The 17,567-nt window shown below is 35.0% G+C and overlaps 2 protein-coding genes and 1 long non-coding RNA gene across 6 annotated transcripts; 2 read left to right on the top strand and 1 right to left on the bottom strand.

Moving 5' to 3' along the window:
- Positions 1-869: 869 nt before the first annotated feature.
- Positions 870-4,131, top strand: LOC132266402 (endonuclease 1-like). The gene is made up of 9 exons (XM_059767261.1): positions 870-1,228; positions 2,195-2,375; positions 2,503-2,610; positions 2,705-2,760; positions 2,873-2,956; positions 3,186-3,281; positions 3,440-3,504; positions 3,621-3,694; positions 3,905-4,131. The coding sequence occupies exons 1-9, from the start codon at positions 1,094-1,096 to the stop codon at positions 4,027-4,029; spliced, it is 924 nt and encodes a 307-aa protein (XP_059623244.1). The 5' UTR covers positions 870-1,093; the 3' UTR covers positions 4,030-4,131.
- On the bottom strand, positions 3,022-7,229 carry LOC132266405 (uncharacterized). Of its 2 annotated transcripts, none has more exons than XR_009468613.1 (4): positions 7,129-7,229; positions 5,827-5,892; positions 3,419-3,625; positions 3,022-3,318 (listed from the first exon to the last, which is right to left on the bottom strand). It is a non-coding gene; the product is annotated as an uncharacterized LOC132266405 (long non-coding RNA). The 2 variants fall into 2 exon arrangements; XR_009468614.1 differs by having other exon boundaries at positions 3,419-3,492; positions 7,129-7,226.
- Positions 7,230-9,811: 2,582 nt separating this feature from the next.
- LOC132266381 (internal alternative NAD(P)H-ubiquinone oxidoreductase A1, mitochondrial-like) lies at positions 9,812-17,091 on the top strand. 3 transcript variants are annotated; one of them, XM_059767243.1, is made up of 10 exons: positions 9,812-9,958; positions 11,051-11,113; positions 11,740-12,386; positions 13,031-13,244; positions 13,820-13,980; positions 14,072-14,137; positions 14,221-14,384; positions 14,494-14,608; positions 15,544-15,723; positions 16,331-17,091. In XM_059767243.1, exons 3-10 carry the CDS (start codon positions 11,799-11,801, stop codon positions 16,481-16,483), a joined length of 1,641 nt encoding a protein of 546 aa, XP_059623226.1. In that variant the 5' UTR covers positions 9,812-9,958; positions 11,051-11,113; positions 11,740-11,798; the 3' UTR covers positions 16,484-17,091. The 3 variants fall into 3 exon arrangements, with proteins under 3 accessions (XP_059623226.1, XP_059623233.1, XP_059623220.1); XM_059767250.1 differs by lacking the exon at positions 9,812-9,958 and adding an exon at positions 9,979-10,054; XM_059767237.1 differs by lacking the exon at positions 9,812-9,958 and adding an exon at positions 9,979-10,190.
- The last annotated feature ends 476 nt before the right edge of the window (positions 17,092-17,567 follow it).

The raw sequence follows: 17,567 nt of genomic DNA, 5'->3' as shown, positions 1-17,567 counted from the left end.
CTTGCCTTCTTTTTCTCTTTAAAAATGCATGTCAAATCTCATCACCACCGAATATTCACACACACACACACACACACACACACACACACCCACGCGTATATATCTGCTCATCACCACCACAACCACAACCACAACTCTTGCCGGGGGCGGGAAAACTCTGTCGGAAAGAGAACGTGTACAAAAGAATCAATCATAAATCAACTCGCGTACAGAGGAATCATAATCAATTCGAAATTCAGAATCCAAAATCGTTTGGTAAAGTCCCCTAAATCAATCCAAAATCAAGGTGTCCGGATGAAACCTGATCTCTCTCCTAAATCAATCCAAAATCAACGTGTCAGGAGAAACCTGATCTTTAACACCAGTGATGGCACTGTTATCCACACCATCTGCAACACGAAAATGAAATCAAAGGTGGACGAAAGACCGCTAACAACCCTACTTCACAATCAATATGACGCAGAGGGTAAGTTTTCGTCCTTGATTAAGGGAAAGGTTCACCTCCACTTTTTAAGAAAGCTTGGAAAGAAGCTCCCAGACACGAGCAGAATCGTACAGGTTCCCACCAAAACTGAAGCAAGCATTTATATTTCTGTAGGAAACCTCCGGGCTTTGGGGGCTTTGATACGTCGGCGGTGAGTTCTCCGATGAAGAGAGAGGGAAAGAACATTGCCATTTTTGATGTTCAAAATGTTGTTTTTATTCAATTTATTTATTTATTTTTATTTTTTAAAGTGGGAATGGAATGACATTCTTTTAGTTGGAAAGTGGAATAAATTAGTGAGAATCACCATTCTCGAAGAATGGTAAAAAATTATCTTTCTAACTTTAAAATTAATTACCAAACTAAAGAATGGAAATAAAAACATTCCATTCCCACCAAACTAGCCCTTATGGAATATGCCAATCTTGCTTGTGGCAATGGACTACTTTTGGGGCACTCAAAAATGGAAATATGTTGAACTTGCACTCAATGGCAACGTTGTAGTTGTATATATAGAATAAGCATTGTCATTGCTGGGTCATATATTCTCTTGTGTTTTCATAGTTGAGAAACAAAGACCAAATTACAGAGATAAGCTCATTTATAACAATGGTTGAATTGAGAGGTTTGTTGGGATTGTCTCTGTTCTACCTCATTTTCTTTCTCGGTTTTGCGTTCTTTTTCGACCCTGGGGTCCAAGCCTGGAGCAAAGAGGGTCATATAATGACATGCAAAATTGCGCAGGTACAGACTATTCCTTTCTTTCAAGCTGCAATATGGAGTTTTGAGGAATACATACTGTTATCTGTATAACTAGATCTGCAAAATCATGAGTGGAAAATCACGTTCCTAATAAAAATTTGTAAGCTCTATTTGACTCTTGGAACCATGATATAAAAACCAGCTTTTTTCCAAATAAATTTTTATGAACATTTTCCTTTTTTTTTTTTTTTTTTTTTTTGGTAGATAGAGAGAGCGCTCTCTCTCTTCAAAATCAGATGGATCATCATTTTCGATTTGCCAGAATGGTGGAACTGGAAGTTTGTTTCCTACGTGTTGAATTCGCTATGCAGTTTTCCTGCACAATACTTTCATGTATTATTAGTATATTATTATTATGTCACGACCCTGGTCTACCTTTATCCTAGTGGCTTTGATTCTTAATTTTGAATTCCTAAATCAAGATTGGAATAGAGAAAAGAAAGAAAAAAATTATGTATATGCCTAGCCCAAAATAAAATTATTTTCCTGGTATCTGTTTCCATCCAAACAAACAGTGTTTTATGGTACCAGCTAGGGGAAATGTACCAACAGGCAATAATAATAATAAATAAATAAATAGGTGAAATGTGATTTATGGTTCCAGTGTAATTAAACGGGGAAAATGTGATGACTTCATGGATCAACGAGTCTTAGAATTTAAGACAACTCAAGTCCATCAATAAGTCTCACATGTTCAACCTGGTTGCTTTGGGGTAACGCACAAGCAAACATAATACCACTCTAGTTTAGTTGTCTATTAGTAGAAATCATTAAAATTAACTCCAATTTTGAGAGTATTGAATCAGCACCTTAAAATCGAAAGCATACTCAGAAACTCATAAGATTTTGGATCGGTACAACAGTAATGCTGATGAATGAACTCATGGAATGTGATTTGCATGCTTGTTTATATTTCCTACTACTAATGGATGCTACTGCGAATAACAGGATCTTTTGGAACCGGAGGCGGCACATGCTGTTCGGATGTTGTTACCTGACTATGTCAATGGCGACTTGTCAGCCCTCTGTGTATGGCCTGACCAAATCCGGCACTGGTACAGATACCGTTGGACCAGCTCTCTTCATTTCATAGACACACCTGATGAAGCTTGCACTTTTCAATACAAAAGTATTGTTTACAAATGCTTATGATAAATCCAATGTTATATCAATGTCTATATGATCATATATGTCATGTACTAGCATTGATATTGTACTAACTTGTTAAGATCGAGATTGATATTAAATTGGTTTAGGGGATTGCCATGATCCACATGGAGTGAAGGATATGTGCGTAGCTGGTGCAATCCAAAATTTTACCACTCAACTTTCACATTACCGAGAGGGAACTTCTGATCGGCGTTGTAAGGAAGCCAACTTAGAAATTTTCATTTGTTTCCTGATATTTTGATTCATTTTCACATTTCAAATCCTGATTTGGTTGTTGTTCGGTGTCAGATAATCTCACTGAGGCTTTGTTATTCTTGTCACACTTCATGGGAGATATTCATCAGGCATGCGGTCCAATTTTAACATCTTAATTTATTCATTAATCTTTTACGGACTAGTTAATATGTTGCTTATGGAAGTATTATTGATGTTATTATCTTTTTAACATTAATTCAGCCTCTGCATGTTGGATTCACGACCGATGAAGGAGGAAACACCATAAACTTGCGCTGGTTTAGGCACAAATCTAATCTTCACCATGTGGGTATCAACAGCACTTTGTGTTTATGTAGTTGCATGGTTCTCGTGCTCACAAACCGTTGATAGAAATTCAGAAGTCATGAATATATATATATACACGTATACACACACATATTTATTTGGGAAAACAATCGGAATATTAAATTAAATTAGTTGAAAAATATTTATGATAATTCCTAACTTCCTAGCTCCTTATAATTGTACAATTTGTCTCGTTTGCAATGTATAGGTGTGGGATAGAGAAATCGTTCTCACAGCTGCAGCAGATTACTATGGGAAGGACATGAACATCCTCCAGGAAGACATAGTCCACAACTTCACCGACGTAAGCAACAGCAACTAGGCAACAGTCGGCTAGCTTTCTGAAAGTTTATTGAAACCAAAATTAGCTATTATTACACTTCAAAATTCTAATTATATAGTAACCAAATTTAATTTAGAGAAAATTATTTCATTACGTACCATTATTCCATTGCTACACAGGGAATCTGGTATGATGATCTTGCATCATGGAAGGAATGCAATGATCTTTTTACCTGTGTAAACAAGTGAGTTCTCTCTCTCTCTCTTTCCACAAATATTTGCGTAAAGTTGAATTCTTTACCATGTTTCAAGTTCGGACATTTCTCTTTTCCATGCTTTGCTTCAAATACATAATACACAGATATGCTGAAGAGAGTATAAAAATAGCATGCGAATGGGGTTACAAAGGCGTTGAATCTGGTGCAACTTTGGCTGGTAAGTAACTTTTAATGCTATTTAGAACATAAAGTCTAATCAAGAATGCTAGCCGTGAAATTTCTATTCCTTAGATGCATTGGCTAGTATTTTCGATTAGACTGTTAGGTCTGAGACCATCTATTTTGAGTTCACCACATGAATTAGTACGTAACTCCAATAGCTGCTGGTCACAGCAGTTACAACTATAATGTATGTGTTGATTTACAGATGATTACTTCAATTCGAGGTTTCCACTCGTGATGAAACGGATTGGTCAGGGTGGAGTCCGATTAGCCATGATGCTAAACCGGGTTTTTGGCAACTCTAATGAAGATATGATGACAGCAACTTGATTAACCAACTAACAAAAGGACCTAACAAATGTTTGATCACATTCATTTGTATAATAACACCTCCATTTAACTTGGGATTATTTAATAAATTATGTTTGATGATATCCCTTGCCTCCTATATCTTTTACCATTTTAGTTCATACTTCTTTTAACTTTATGTGTTGAGCATATTAGTGGGACCTTTTAAATTAGAAGGTCATTCATGCGAGAAATTATTGTATAGACCAAGTCCATACACCTCACTTGCTGAGTTGGTGGACTACACCAATTACTTCTAGACACATGTAATAAAAAATTATTTTTATATTCAATTGGCCACATCAGCTTTGCTACATCTCTCTCCTCTTTCAGCCTTCCCATTGGGCTCCATCTATCTCTTCTCCTTCTCAACTCTAAACTTGCCCCCCCCCCCCCCCCCCCCTCTCTCTCTCTCTCTCTCTCTGCAACTACAAACTACAAAAGCTACAAGAATCAAAAGTTCAAAACCCATATATTTCACTCTCCCTCTCATACATCTCAGTTGGAGAACAAGATTTGGGACTCTTTTCGATTCGTACACCTACTCTTCTTATGTTCATCTTTGTAATCATTTTATCCCAGTATTATAATGATTTTTGAATATTCATCAATCTTTTTTTTCTTTACCTAGAGCGACTATGTCTCATTAGATCTAATTGTCATTGTAAATCAATATTCTTATCCCATTTTTTTGCTACCGTTGAAGAATTCGATCTAATTTTCCTTCTTGGATCATTGGGATTGTGGGTTTTTGTGCACAAATTAGGATTGTTGTTTTGGGTGAAAATTTAATCCTCTATACAGCTTTATCTACTATATTCTTATCTGGGTTTCTTTCAACGTGATATAAAAAATGACTGAAAATCCCAATTTTTTTCTGTGATTTTTTGGTGTTTGATTTGGGGAGTCTGTCTGAAATATGGTTACAGTGAATGTTGGGATGCTCCATTATGTGTTGGATCATGTATATGGTGCATTTGTTCACAGAACATAGCCCTTATCTTCTTCTCCTTCTCCTTCTGCTTCTTTTTCTTCTTCATCTTTGTTGAACTTGCCCTCTCCCTCTCTCTGCAACTACAAACTACAAAAGCTACAAGAATCAGAAGTTCAAAACCCATATATTTCACTCTCCCTCTCTCTGCAACTGCAAACTACAAAATCTACAAGAATCAGAAGTTCAAAACCCAATAGTCTATACAGGGTCGGCCCTGAGATTCCAAATATTTTGAGAAGCCCTAGGCGAACTTTCAAATGTGAGGCCCTTAAGTTTCACACGCGCAAAAAAAATTATAGGAGTGCGGAATTTTCACACGATGTTTTCAAATTCTATAGCTAATATAATTGTACGCACGTGCATTGTGCATAAGCCAACTAACTAATAACTACAATCTTCATTCATTAAATCTTCATGTTCACTGACTAACTTCATATGATCTTCATTCATTAAATCTTCATGTTTATTGAGATTTTCTTCATTTGCTTTCGCATTCATATGTTCTTCATTCACCAAATCTTCAACTAAACTCTCTATTTGTGTATTGCTCTTAAAAAACTTAAGAATATCTCCTTTTTGAGATTGAATCAATTCTTCTTCTCTCTCCTTTTTTTTTTTGTTTTTTTGTTTTTTTTTTTTTTTTGTCTTGCCTAGATTCAAATTTTCTTGTATATATATAATGATATCTCTTGAAATCTAAATAACAGGAACCATAATCAACATAAAACTAGACTTCAAAAAAATAATAATAATAATTTGCTTTGTTTAAAGAAAATATATATTACCTCAATATGCAATGATTTGATTCAAGTTCAAGGCAAATAACCTCACGAGATCCTAAGAAGAGTGTCCTGCCAACATGTGAAAGAAGATCATAATTAACATAAAACGGATGAGAATCAAACAGAAACAATAATAACTAGGCATTGCCGATCATACAATAAATATAATAATAAAAAAAAAAAAAAAAAATCTAAAATCAAGCAGTTTGGTTGAATGATCTCCTGGCTGGAGTTTTCACTGGAATCTGGAGGAGAGGAGAGGAGAGAAAACAGAGTATCCAAAATACAGTCCAAAAGTGGAAATGAGGAACAAAAAACTGCAGCTTCTTTTTTACATTCATTGTTTATATAGCTGCTAAAATTTGATGATTACAGGAGATGAGGTGACTATATATATATAGGAGGCTGAACTTGTAGTGCTGAAGAAGTAGTGGGACTTTTAGGTTATATGTGGCATCCACTATCATATATAATTTTGTCTTTCACTCTTTATATTAACTACACTTTTGTGTGCGTGTTTTTTTGGGAGCCAATTACCCCTTTCTTGATTTCAGGATGAGGAATCAACTTTAGTAGCAGTGGTTGATTGATCATTGCTACCGAAGACCTGTGAAAATTAATAGAAAAAACCATTAAATTTTGTTTTGTTAAAGCCTGCTCTTGATTTCCACGTGTTTGTACATTCTGATGGCAAGTGTTTTGACAGTATTATTAACTGAAATTCTAGCTGAGCCAACTTCAAATAACATCAATAATGGTGGTATGTATCTTCATATAAAAATAAAATATAAAAAACCCCTTAATTTGGCACTTTTAAGTATCAGCATAATTTAGAGATCGAAAAACGGTTCAACCCACTAGAAGGGATCCTTAATTTTCGTAGGATTGAATGTGAAAATGCAAAAACTTCTGAGGAAAAGTGGTATGGTTGCTGCTGTTGTGAGATTGGAGTGAAATTAGGGAGAGGGAAAAAAAAAAAAAAAAGTGCCTGCCGTATATTATGGACTCGATCGCCATGAAAGACACATGTAGAAAGGCACACATTTATTAAAATACTAAGAGAACCATAATATATTCATTCAGCTTTTGATAGACATCGCACACAGTGACACACACGCACACAAAAAAAAAAAAAAAACCCTAGTTTGGAAGCTACTTTTCACTATTGGAACAAAGGTAAAGGCCCGAATCAAACGAACCAAAAGTTAGAACAAATCAAATGATGAGATGAAAGAAAGAAAGAAACATATATAAAAGATCGATTCATGCAAAAGGAGAGAGAAGAGAGAAAGAGGATGAACATACCTTGTCACCTGAGGCGATAGCGGAGGCTGCGCCCTGCGTAGTGTCGAAGAAGATTGTGACATTGTTTGTGTCGTCTGAAACTTGCCCTAACTTCATTTATTTTTATTTTTTTTCCATCCCCTATAGGAATCAAAATTTGGGCCTCAAAATTTGAGGCCCAAGGCGACCAATTTTTCCCATCCTCTATGAGCCTCATGAGGCCCTCTAAAATTTGAGGCCCAAGGCGACCGCCTTGGTTGCCTTGGGCCAGGGCCGGCCCTGAGTCTATAATTTAATTTGTTAAAAAATTATGTTTGATGATATCCCTTGCCTCCTGTATCTTTTACCATTTTAGTTCATACTTCTTTTAAGTTTATGTGTTGAGCATATTAGTGGGACCTTTTAAATTAGAAGGTCATTCACGCAGTCAGAATTTTTTTTTTTAGTGGGACAACTTTTAATAATAATATAATAATAATTTTTTTTTTTTAAATTAATATAAAAATGAAAGTATTGATCCATAATATTTTTATTTATAACCATCCTCCACCAACTGTTGAATTAAAATAATTTTATTGTCAATGTTATTAAATATGTCTCTCTTAATATATGCAATTATTGTATTATTTATTCATTGTTTGATCTTCTATTCGATTATGTTCTCGAGTCTTCACACTGTTTAGTCTTAGTAATATATCTTTCTATATATAGATGAATTAGTATAAATCAATAATATGTCACCTCTCTTACAGCAATATGTTTAGATATATATAAATTGAAGCAATGAACAGTTTCACTTTAGTAAAAAAAATTCTTTTGTTGTGGGGCCAGGGTAAGAGAAATTTTATCACTATTCTTTAATTTTGGGGAGATAGATGAGTCTCTCTAAAATTTTTACAAAATATCAGTGGGGCCAATTATATAATTTTTAAAAATATTTCATACAAAATTATAATTTTATCAAAGTCCATGCAGTCAGAGACCTAATAACATAAACATGTGAAAGACCACTAATTAAAATTAATGGAGCAGAGTACACGTGGACGTGGGAGGCAAATTGATATTCCCTACTAATGAAAATTCCGGTTAATATGGCCCAATACAATTTAGACACATATTTAAATTTTTAAATTTTTTAATGATAGTTATTATTCAATTTTTTACTAGATAAATCCTTAAATATCCTTAAATACAAACCCAATTTCTTTTCTTTCCCTATTTAAAATTTTAGACCCCCCCACCCTCCCCCCCCCCCCCCCAACAAATCTCCATACCCAATCTCCATATGAAACCCTATTCCATCTCCATCAATCAAATATTCGATTTTTTTTATACAATATTTTAAGCTTTTATTCGTTCATTATTCAATACTTAATATAGTACATTCTTTAAATAATTTTGGTAATTTTTTTAATTTTAAATGGAAGTTGGGTATAGAAACAATCGTGATTCTTTCAGAAAAATAAATAAATAAATAAATAAACTTTGAGATTCGATTTAACCTTTGTGTCTAAATTGTATTATGCCATTTTCAGTTGGGAGGATGAACTACTTTATCCTTTGAGAGGATGACCCAAGTATTATTAATAAAAAAAATAAAAAATGGCAAACTTACTTATAAAATTGGTGATAACGAAATAATATGTTATATTTGACTAGGTGTATATATTTATGATGTGGCGTATTAGGTATCCTAATATCTATTCCTCCGTATGATAGAATGTCAAAAGATCAGAAGTTCAGTTCAAGTTCAAGTTTCTATTGACTTTATTTTTGTAGATTAAGCAAATAAAAGCCTCCTTACTCAAATTTCTAAAAGAACTTGAATTTTCATGTTTTTGTTAACAAAAAAATTGATGCTACCTAAAATTTGTACAATAGATGGTAAGTTAGATGGGTTGTTAACCGGAATTGAATTGGAGATATACCTAATTGGCCCGTCCAAAGCTGGAGCTGGTGCCAACCTAGCAACAGTTAGAAGTAGAAGATGGGTTCCCAAAAAGCAGGAGACAAATATGAAATAACTAACCACTCATTGGATTTGAGAGCACGATATATTTGAGGACGGTTGGAAACTTGAAAAATGAACAACCAAACAAAAAAAAAATTACACGAAACGTTTTGGAACATCATGTTGAGGGTAGGCATGACGTTTTATTACTCTTTATCGTTTCCACCGTTTATGCTGGAGCAAGTGGGTCTTCCTCCAAAACTGGAAGGCCACTTGGGTCATTTTCCAAAGACTCATATGCAGATCTTAATTTCTCTCTACACCACAATTGAATATTCGGCGAATCATTCTGCTGCTTTTTCACAAGTTAATTAAAAAAATAAATGGACAATCCTAGCTAGGACAACGAAACTAAATTATACCCACGTTGTACAATACACAAGACATGGTCAACATCAATCATGTAACATGTTAATTCCTAACTGGTCCTTTATGTACCGTGATGTAACTCGTGACTTAATAAAAACATCTACAATTTTGAATGGAAAAAAAAAAAAAAATTATATATATAAATAAATAAATGATAAAACAAATATGAAAATTGTGCTTAAATATCATTCAACCCAAAATATCAATTTCATAAACAAAGAAATACTAGTCAAAGAGAATAAAAACATGTCATATTATGATATTTTGAATTTATAAACCCAGTGCTAAAACATATTTTGATTTTATCTTTTATAAAGTAAAATCAGTATTAAAAGTGTTTTATTAAAATTTATAGCCCTTTCCTTTTATTGTTTTATATTTTAGAAACATAAGAAAACCTACTCATCCCAACTTTGTATCTTTCCAATTTCGTTTTAAGAAACGACCAGGAAGAGAGAGGCTAGTTTATAGGTATATATATATATATATAATATAATATATAGGGCAACAAGATTCTTGAAGTTCGTGTATCTGCTATAAATTAATAATTGTTCGCAGAAGAGAGAGGTCGTTCATTCTTGCACATCAAGTTTTAGTTTTTGTCCATACTTTAGAAAAAGTGCTCCTCCTTATATCATGGACATGCGCATCATTCGAGCTTAGAACAAGCAAATACTTTCACACATATACTTCAAAATCAAAAGTATTGTTCTTCATACACACATGTATATACACGCACACATTTATCGTCAGTTTTCTGATCTGGATTGATGGCAACTAGCTATAAGTAGACTGTAGATCAAATAAAAGTTGTATATCTACATGTATGTATAGATGTATCTGCTATTTATATGTAACAGTTCATATTATTATTCACTCACATTGTTTGGTGGCTACAAGTTTATTGGAGCTTTTCTGATCTAGCGTTTAATTTGGCTTTGCCCCTGTAAATCTTTGTTCATTGTCATTTTTCAGATCTATCACGTTCCTCTTTTTTCCCCTAATATTAGTTCTTGCTTTATAAATTGTTTATTGTTTTTTAGATTTTAATATTCCAATTTTATAACACATTAACAAGTGCTTAAAAAATAATACTGTGACTTTTTTTTATATTGGGGGCATATCTTTTGATAACTAGGATTGTTGTTCGTAAAGACATTGTTTTTTCTTACACATTGATGCAAATATGCTTGATTTCTCCAATATCTGATTGAAGTGAATCACCGACACCCTGTTGAAAATTTGGCACTTCTTACAAAACATAAGCTTAATTTCCTAGGAAAAAAATAATAATTCTTTGGGTTTTGTCAATCAGATTGTGATTAGAGGTTTGACAAAGACAGTTTAAAATTACAGCCCTTCAATTGTTTGTTTTAAAGCCTAAAAAAAGTGTCTTGTATCAATGACTCTGGTTCGTTCAAATTAGCTTCCTTTGTTTTTTTTTTTTTGTCAGTACTGTTCAGCTTGATTTCTGGTAAATCTTGTCGTCGTTGTTCAGTGTTTACTTTTAACTTCGTCAATTTGGTATGTAATGGTCTGAAGCTTGATTTCTGATCATGACAGGGGATTGTGGTGCCGAGCCATGACAAACGTGTGAAGCTTCTGCCATTTGTCTTATAAGTGCAGGTAAACCATATGCATTGATAAGTAATTCTAGCTGAGGGATGCTAAATTTGTACATGTGAATAGCATGTTTTTTAGGTCTCAGCATCCTAGGTTGCTCAAGTATTTTAAATATTTTCCTCCGCTTATGTGTTAGTTAGAACAGGAAGAAGCTGCCAGGCTCAACCGTCTGGGCCTGCTGCTTTCGAATTGTGGTTTTGGCAGCTTCCAAACGGTCACCATATTTCTCCTTTGCACTATGATGACAAAGTTGAATTGGATCTGCCAGCTGCAGTCCAGATGATAGTTTGGTAATATAAGAATGAGAATACTTTTTGGTTTCCTAGAAGCTTTTGGAATATTACAAAGAGTTTTTTTTTTCTTTCTTCTTGTAACCGCCATCAGCTGATGAGCAAAGCTAAGTTGGATGCTTGTTTTCTAATCAATTAGTCTTAAAAACTATCGTTATCTTTCAGGGTAAATTTAGTCATGTTCTTTGGACTGAGCTCCACCTGTTTTCAATATTGACTGTGTGGGTCTTTTGTGAGAATTGAGGACTGTCTTGTGTGGGTCTTTTGTGAGAATTGAGGACTGTCTATATATATAATAGTGCAGCACATATCTCAATTTGTCTCATTTTTCTTTATCAGTGTCAATTCAAAAGATCAAACCAGCTGAATTTGAGACCTCCACGAGGTACTCCGCGGATATGGCATTGGCACGGATAGCAAGGAGCGGCTTGAGGGGCTCAGGAGCCGCCATTGGCAAGCGCACAAGTGAGAAGGACATACTATGTGAGGGAATATCCACACACAAGTATTCTTTACCTTCTGTTGAAACTAATACAGCAGTCCGAAGTTTTTCATACCTCCCAAGTACCAAGAAGGTGGATCATATGATGAGCTCAGGGAGCAGGGGAATCAGGATAACCCCACATTATCAGTTTGCTCAGGCAGAGAGGATCATGGAGGTGTCTGATTCAGAGCATGAACAACCAAGATATCCTAGTCTGGAAGCTACCAAGCCAGGGCAAAAGCCGAGGGTGGTTGTCCTTGGCACTGGGTGGGCAGCTTGTAGATTCCTCAAGGGGCTTGACACCAAAATTTATGATATTGTTTGCATTTCGCCAAGGAATCACATGGTCTTCACTCCATTGCTTGCTTCGACTTGTGTTGGAACCTTGGAATTCCGCTCAGTAGCTGAGCCAGTTGGTCAGATACAGTCTGCATTAGCGAAAGATCCCAATTCCTACTTTTACCTGGCGTCTTGCACTGGTATCAACACAGAGAAACACGAAGTGAGTAACTCTGCGGTTCGGTTTTAATTTCTTATCCTAGTCATTCTGCATGATCACATGCACATTCTTCATTGGCATAACAGATATATAAACAACTGATTCCTCCGTATGATCATAAGCAAAGAGAAGTGCCTTTACGATTACAAGCACTGTCACAATATGCAGGAACATCATTTAAACATATTAAATCTGTTCTTGCATGTACACGTGTAAACTGAATTATGAATATCTCTGCATCACTTTTTTTATTTTTGATTTATGAGTATCTCTATATCACATTTTTTATTTTTTATTTATAACCACAATTTTGGTCTAAAACCAGACCAGTGTCACAATATACAGAAACATCATTTGAACAGAAAAAAGAAGGGCATACCCAGTGCTGGCCCCACCTATGGACATCATTAATTAAAATAGATCAATTCTACTCTTGTATAGTTAATCTATAAAATGAATCATTAGCAATTTCTCCATCATATTTTATTTGCTTTATAACCAGGAATAATGGAACATGTAAAGAAAATATATAAAATTATTTTATATGGAAAAAGAAAAAAAAAAATGAGAAACTTAACTGTTCTACATGTCTTTCTGAATTCATATATGGTTAGTAAAAATTTAATAATGTTGCTTCTTTGAACCAGGTGTACTGTGAAACAATTGGCAATGTGGGACTTCCTAATGATCCCTACAGATTCAGAGTTGCATATGACAAGCTTGTCGTTGCTATTGGAGCTGAGCCCTTGACATTTGGTATAAAGGGAGTTAAAGAACATGCATTTTTTCTTCGTGAAGTAAATCATGCCCAGGAAATAAGGAAGAAGCTTCTGTTAAATCTGATGCTCTGTCAAAATCCAGGTGACTTTTGTTTTCTCCCTCACAAATTTTCTACCTCCAAAGTGTTGAAATAAATTAGTTAATACACTCTGAGTGCGAACTGCATTCATTAGTCACTCTCTGGAAATATTAGATCTTATGGGTCTTACATGATGTAATTTGCTTCTCTTTCACCTAATTCATTTGAAAATAGTCTCCAGGGTAACCCAATTACCTGCTTTTTAAGTTCGGCAATTTTTTTTGTGGAAGTTCCTCTGTTTGGTCTAAGGTTGCTACTTCGCAATTCTGTTTAATAGGAGCTGTTATGATAATTTTCATGGTGATCCAGCTTGCTGAATAAATTACTACTTGTGTTGTGGAATGTGGGCTGAACTTTTCTTTTTGTATCCTTTTTGTTTTCCCTTCATTGGTATCTTTATTTGTAATGGACCACCCAAGGACCCCCAGTTGCCCTCATTATTCTCTCGTCATCACATATCTAATCTATCTTTCATGTCTAAAATTGATCTATTTTTTGTAGGCCGAGGGACCGGGTCTTACCATCGTCCTGTGCATCATATTTATAAATACTGAAAATATTTGATCTACAATTGCAGGTGTATCAGAAGAAGAAAAGGAACGCCTGTTACACTGTGTTGTAATTGGAGGTGGCCCTACTGGGGTAGAGTTTAGTGGTGAACTAAGTGATTTTATCATGAGAGATGTCCGTCAACGGTATGCTCATGTGAAAAATTACATCCGTGTCACACTCATTGAGGTACTGACATGCTCTGCATTTATTTCCAAGTAAGATTATATATAAGAACAATAGGGTCAGTGACTATAGTTTTTATATTTGTTTGGTACAGGCAAATGAGATATTGTCATCATTTGATGTTGGACTACGGCAATATGCCACAAAACACTTAACCAAGGTAATTTGATTTGCTTTCTAAATCCTGCAGGCTTATTTTCCCTTAGTTTCTTGAATTGTCAGTGACATAAAACCTTGTATCAGTGTGGTGTTCGCCTTGTTCGTGGTGTCGTGAAAGAGGTGCATCCCAAAAAAATAGTTCTCAGTGATGGGAGTGATGTTCCTTATGGCCTCTTGGTCTGGTCTACTGGTGTTGGTCCCTCTGAGTTTGTAAAATCAATGGATCTCCCCAAGTCCCAAGGTGGAAGGTATAGTCATCAGCATTTCTCCTACATTTAACCCTTTCATTCACTTCATGCATTCCTCTTTATAAATTTATTATTGAATCCCACCAATTTATTTTGTTGAGTATTACAGGATTGGAGTTGATGAATGGATGCGAGTTCCTTCTGTGGAAGACGTGTTTGCACTTGGAGATTGTGCTGGTTTTCTTGATCAGACTGGAAGGCAGGTGCTTCCAGCATTAGCTCAGGTTAGATTTTTTAGTTCTTTCAGTTTACTTATATTTCTAAATTCTATTATAAGTGAATTTTGAGTCGGTTTGCTTTAGAAAATTGATGAAATGACAGAACAAAAAGCATGTAGTCTACAGCGTTTTCAATCAGAAACTAATCGAGTAACTCATAATATGAGAGTTGTAATGACAATAATGCTATCATAGTATGTCAAATATATCTATAAAAAAGCAACATGAGACTTTTTTGGCCAGCCTTCTATCTAAAAAATGGGTGGGGAGTGCCAATTGAAGAATTGAATGACATTTAGAAGGCTTCTTTTTGCAGTGGTGGTTATAGTGATACTACATGATGCCAATTTCATTGAAGTAAACCATCAGGCGAAGTGAATGTGGAGAGCCTGCAAACTCTGCATGGATGAGAAACTCTGTAGGAAGAAATTGTATGTTATGTTGTTGAGAAAGAATCCATTGATTTTTTAATCTGCTTCACCAAATAAGGAGGATGAATTAACAGAATAGGATCAAGCATGCACTAGTTGGTTGCTCTAATAGAAAGAAGATAAAACAAGCAGAAGGAATTTATCAATAATGTTGTTGATATATATTGGCTTAAAAATATTGGTCTTTGAGATTTTTTTCTTTTCAAGCCAATTGGCTTTTGAGAATATTGAAGAACTAAACCTCGTATCACAGAATGTAATGTGAACACATAACCTGTATATTTTGTGCTGTAGTCATGAGACAAGCTGTTATTTTGTGCCGTTATTATTTCAGTAGAACGCTATATGAGAGGACTGAAATGAATTAAACAGGCTAATTTTTTAAAATATATATATTTTTCACATAATCATTGTTTTTTTTTTTTTTTTTTTTTTTTCTCCCCGAAAGGTCACATAATTATTGTTTCCAAAGCAGTGTCTAAAGTAATTAATTCCAAAAATTTTAAACAGGTTGCAGAAAGGGAAGGAAAATTTCTTGTGCAGCTGTTTGACAAGATTGGGAAGCAGAATGGGGGCAAAGCTTTCTCGGCAAAGGACATTCCATTGGGAGAGCCTTTCTCCTACAAGCATCTTGGAAGCATGGCATCAGTAGGGGGTTATAAGGCACTGGTTGATCTACGCCAGTCCAAGGTAATGTGAACTGTACTTTCATGCTGCCCATTTAAGCAACATGTTAACATAAATAGTCCTCCTATCTTTTTTGATTCAGATAAATACAATGTCAAGCTTAAACACACAAAGGTTTTAAAAAAATTCTCCGCTAAGCCACTAGGTTTAATCTTTTGTAAGACAATTATAAGTATGAGCTCAATAAATGTAACATTGCATTTTTTTCCTTCCTTGACAATTTTTTTTTTTTGGATAGATATATGACCCATTTGTTAAATTGAAGACTCACTCAACCTTTGATTTTGAAAAGAGTTCTTTGACTCTTAAAGTTGGGACATAAATCTATCATATATCTTCTTTCCAAATTGTTTCACATTGCTACAAAAATTTCAATGGTTTATAAGTATCTTAAGTCCACCCTACCCTAGTTTTTTTTATTTTTTTTCATCCACCCTACCCTAGTTTATAGTAACATGTTTGTAAACAGTGATATAGGCAGCTTAGCTAGATTTAAGAACTACGATCAAGTGAACAGTTAATGGGAGTAGCTTAAACAGAGGAAACCCTATGTATTTTAGCACATTTGATTGAACCATAACCATGAGTGAATTGATTCTAATTTATACAGGACGCAAAGGGCATCTCACATGGGGGTTTCGTTAGTTGGCTGATTTGGCGCTCTGCTTACCTAACACGTGTCCTCAGCTGGAGAAACAGGTTCTACGTGGCAGTCAACTGGGCTACTACACTGGTCTTCGGCAGAGATAACACAAATTTTTAGGCGGGTTTCCTACCGTGTGAGTACTAACACGTGTCCTCAGCTGGAGTAGTATCAAATTTTGCATATGTGGTTGAAGAGGATTTTGATTAAAAAATAGATATAGCTCTGGGCATAGAGTGAAAGTTTGATATTTGTCTGGATTACGTTGGTAGCTTTGCATTGGCTTCAATTTTAGTTTATCAAGTTTTACTGGAGATTCATTAATTTACAGATTATGGGAGCTAGTTAGTTAGACACAAATCATCATATATAAATCACATCTAAATCATTAAATCGAAAATGTTGTGTATTCTAAATTGTTTGTAGCAATTGTCTTGTTTTCATAAGTTCACAAATAAAATGACAATGCCAGTGCGGTTCTGCAGCAGAAAAAACCCACAAATCAAACCTAGCTACTTTATGGCGGTGATAAACACATACTACAACCTCTCAATATGTATATATGTGTGTGTTACAAGCTCTCAATATGTATATATGTGTGTGTCTGAAATACAAAAAAAGGGCCTCAGATCTTGTATGCAAGAGAGTCCTTGGTGACACGTACTCGTGAGCTTCCCATATTTAAGCAACAAGAACCAAAAGAAAAGATGGAAGCAAAAGAATGGGCCAAAACCAGCAGAGCAGCCACCTTCACTTGACCACGCTTGGGGGTCGGTCGGCCCGAATAAATTCTCCTCGACAAACTTACGGCGTTGATCATTCCTTTCCTCGTACCTGCCATCGATCTCTCAAACAAATGGATTTGAAGTAGCTACGTGATAGTGCTAATTGGTGTTTTACTTGGGGGTTGAACTTTAAAACCTTCTGGTGTGGTCTGGTGTATATAAAGGCAAAAATTATAAAAATGCCCCTAATTTTGGGAATAATTACTTCACAGTGGCTGCTGCAACTGTCAATCTCCCACCCATTCCATTGAGTTTCATTTTTTGTTTGACCATGTTGAACTTGACATGTTCCCGGAGCTCTTTTTTCCAATTTTCAGTCACGCATGTTGGAATCACTAATTACTTTGAAAATAAAAAAGAACGAGAAGAAAAAAAAAGGCACAATACTGTGTGCAGTTAATTGTGCAATCTCCTTTATA

This window comes from Cornus florida, unplaced genomic scaffold (assembly GCF_030987335.1).
Source record: "Cornus florida cultivar Cherokee Brave unplaced genomic scaffold, ASM3098733v1 CherokeeBrave_3.0.0_Hap2_Chr01, whole genome shotgun sequence".
Lineage (NCBI taxonomy): Eukaryota > Viridiplantae > Streptophyta > Magnoliopsida > Cornales > Cornaceae > Cornus > Cornus florida.
The sequence above is the reverse complement of the archived record's forward strand: the minus strand, read 5'-3'. Positions and strand labels throughout refer to the sequence as shown.

What these genes read in the sequence shown, in the direction of transcription:
- LOC132266402 (XM_059767261.1), top strand. Translation starts at nt 1,094, where the DNA reads ATGGTTGAATTGAGAGGTTTGTTGGGATTGTCTCTGTTCTACCTCATT. An exon ending in ACAAATCTAATCTTCACCAT is followed by an intron (nt 2,957 to 3,185) that starts GTGGGTATCAAC and finishes TGCAATGTATAG; the next exon opens with GTGTGGGATAGAGAAATCGT. An exon ending in TAGTCCACAACTTCACCGAC is followed by an intron (nt 3,282 to 3,439) that starts GTAAGCAACAGC and finishes ATTGCTACACAG; the next exon opens with GGAATCTGGTATGATGATCT.
- LOC132266381 (XM_059767243.1), top strand. Translation starts at nt 11,799, where the DNA reads ATGGCATTGGCACGGATAGCAAGGAGCGGCTTGAGGGGCTCAGGAGCC. An exon ending in GATGCTCTGTCAAAATCCAG is followed by an intron (nt 13,245 to 13,819) that starts GTGACTTTTGTT and finishes CTACAATTGCAG; the next exon opens with GTGTATCAGAAGAAGAAAAG. An exon ending in TGCTTCCAGCATTAGCTCAG is followed by an intron (nt 14,609 to 15,543) that starts GTTAGATTTTTT and finishes AATTTTAAACAG; the next exon opens with GTTGCAGAAAGGGAAGGAAA.